The sequence below is a fragment of the Cystoisospora suis genome (assembly GCF_002600585.1).
Source record: "Cystoisospora suis strain Wien I chromosome Unknown contig_10929, whole genome shotgun sequence".
Classification (NCBI taxonomy): domain Eukaryota; phylum Apicomplexa; class Conoidasida; order Eucoccidiorida; family Sarcocystidae; genus Cystoisospora; species Cystoisospora suis.
Window position 1 is genome coordinate 766 of NW_027163701.1, and position 597 is coordinate 1362.

At 48.1% G+C, this 597-nt stretch overlaps 1 protein-coding gene across 1 annotated transcript; it reads left to right on the forward strand.

Moving 5' to 3' along the window:
• Positions 1–25: 25 nt before the first annotated feature.
• On the forward strand, positions 26–563 carry CSUI_011336 (ubiquitin-transferase domain containing; the record flags this gene model as incomplete). The annotated part of the gene is made up of 1 exon (XM_068071436.1): positions 26–563. A coding segment is annotated over exon 1 (501 nt), but the record flags the coding sequence as incomplete, so codon positions are not given.
• Between the last annotated feature and the right edge of the window lie 34 nt (positions 564–597).

The window sequence follows — 597 nt, forward strand, 5'->3', positions numbered from 1 at the left end:
CTTCTTCCTCCTCCTCCTCTTTAAGTCGTGGGAATTCCGCGTGGAAAGGAGGGGGAGGTGGTATGAATCTGTCGACTCTTCCTTCTCTTCAAAGACAGCAGACAGAGCAACTCGTGAAGAGCATCGATTTCTATGTCTATCTGTGGGGTCTTAATGATAAAGGCCAACTTCTCAATGGAACCTACGGAACGACCAAGATGAAAGAAGACAGTCTCTCTCCTCACCCAAGTGAGAAGATCCAAGAGAAAGAAGAAGAGGTCCCATTGACGTCAGGGCCGTGTCGGGTGAAGAAGCTGCAACATAAAGCAATAGCAGGAATGAACTGCAGCTCCGTAAATTCGTTCATCTGGGACGTACACGATGTTCTCTGGGCTGGAGGGAGTACGGAGTTAGGTTTAAATCTCTTAGGGATGGATCTAGAGGACTTCGAAGACCAGGCGACAAGCTCTTCAAACAAGAAGGGGGGGTGTATGGTCATTCCTCGGCCTACTCTGTGTGAAACGTTAGGAGAGGTCACCATGGTCCATGCAAGCAACACACACGCTCTTGCTATATTAGAAACTGGAGGTAAGCTTCATACACAAGACGAATCAATAG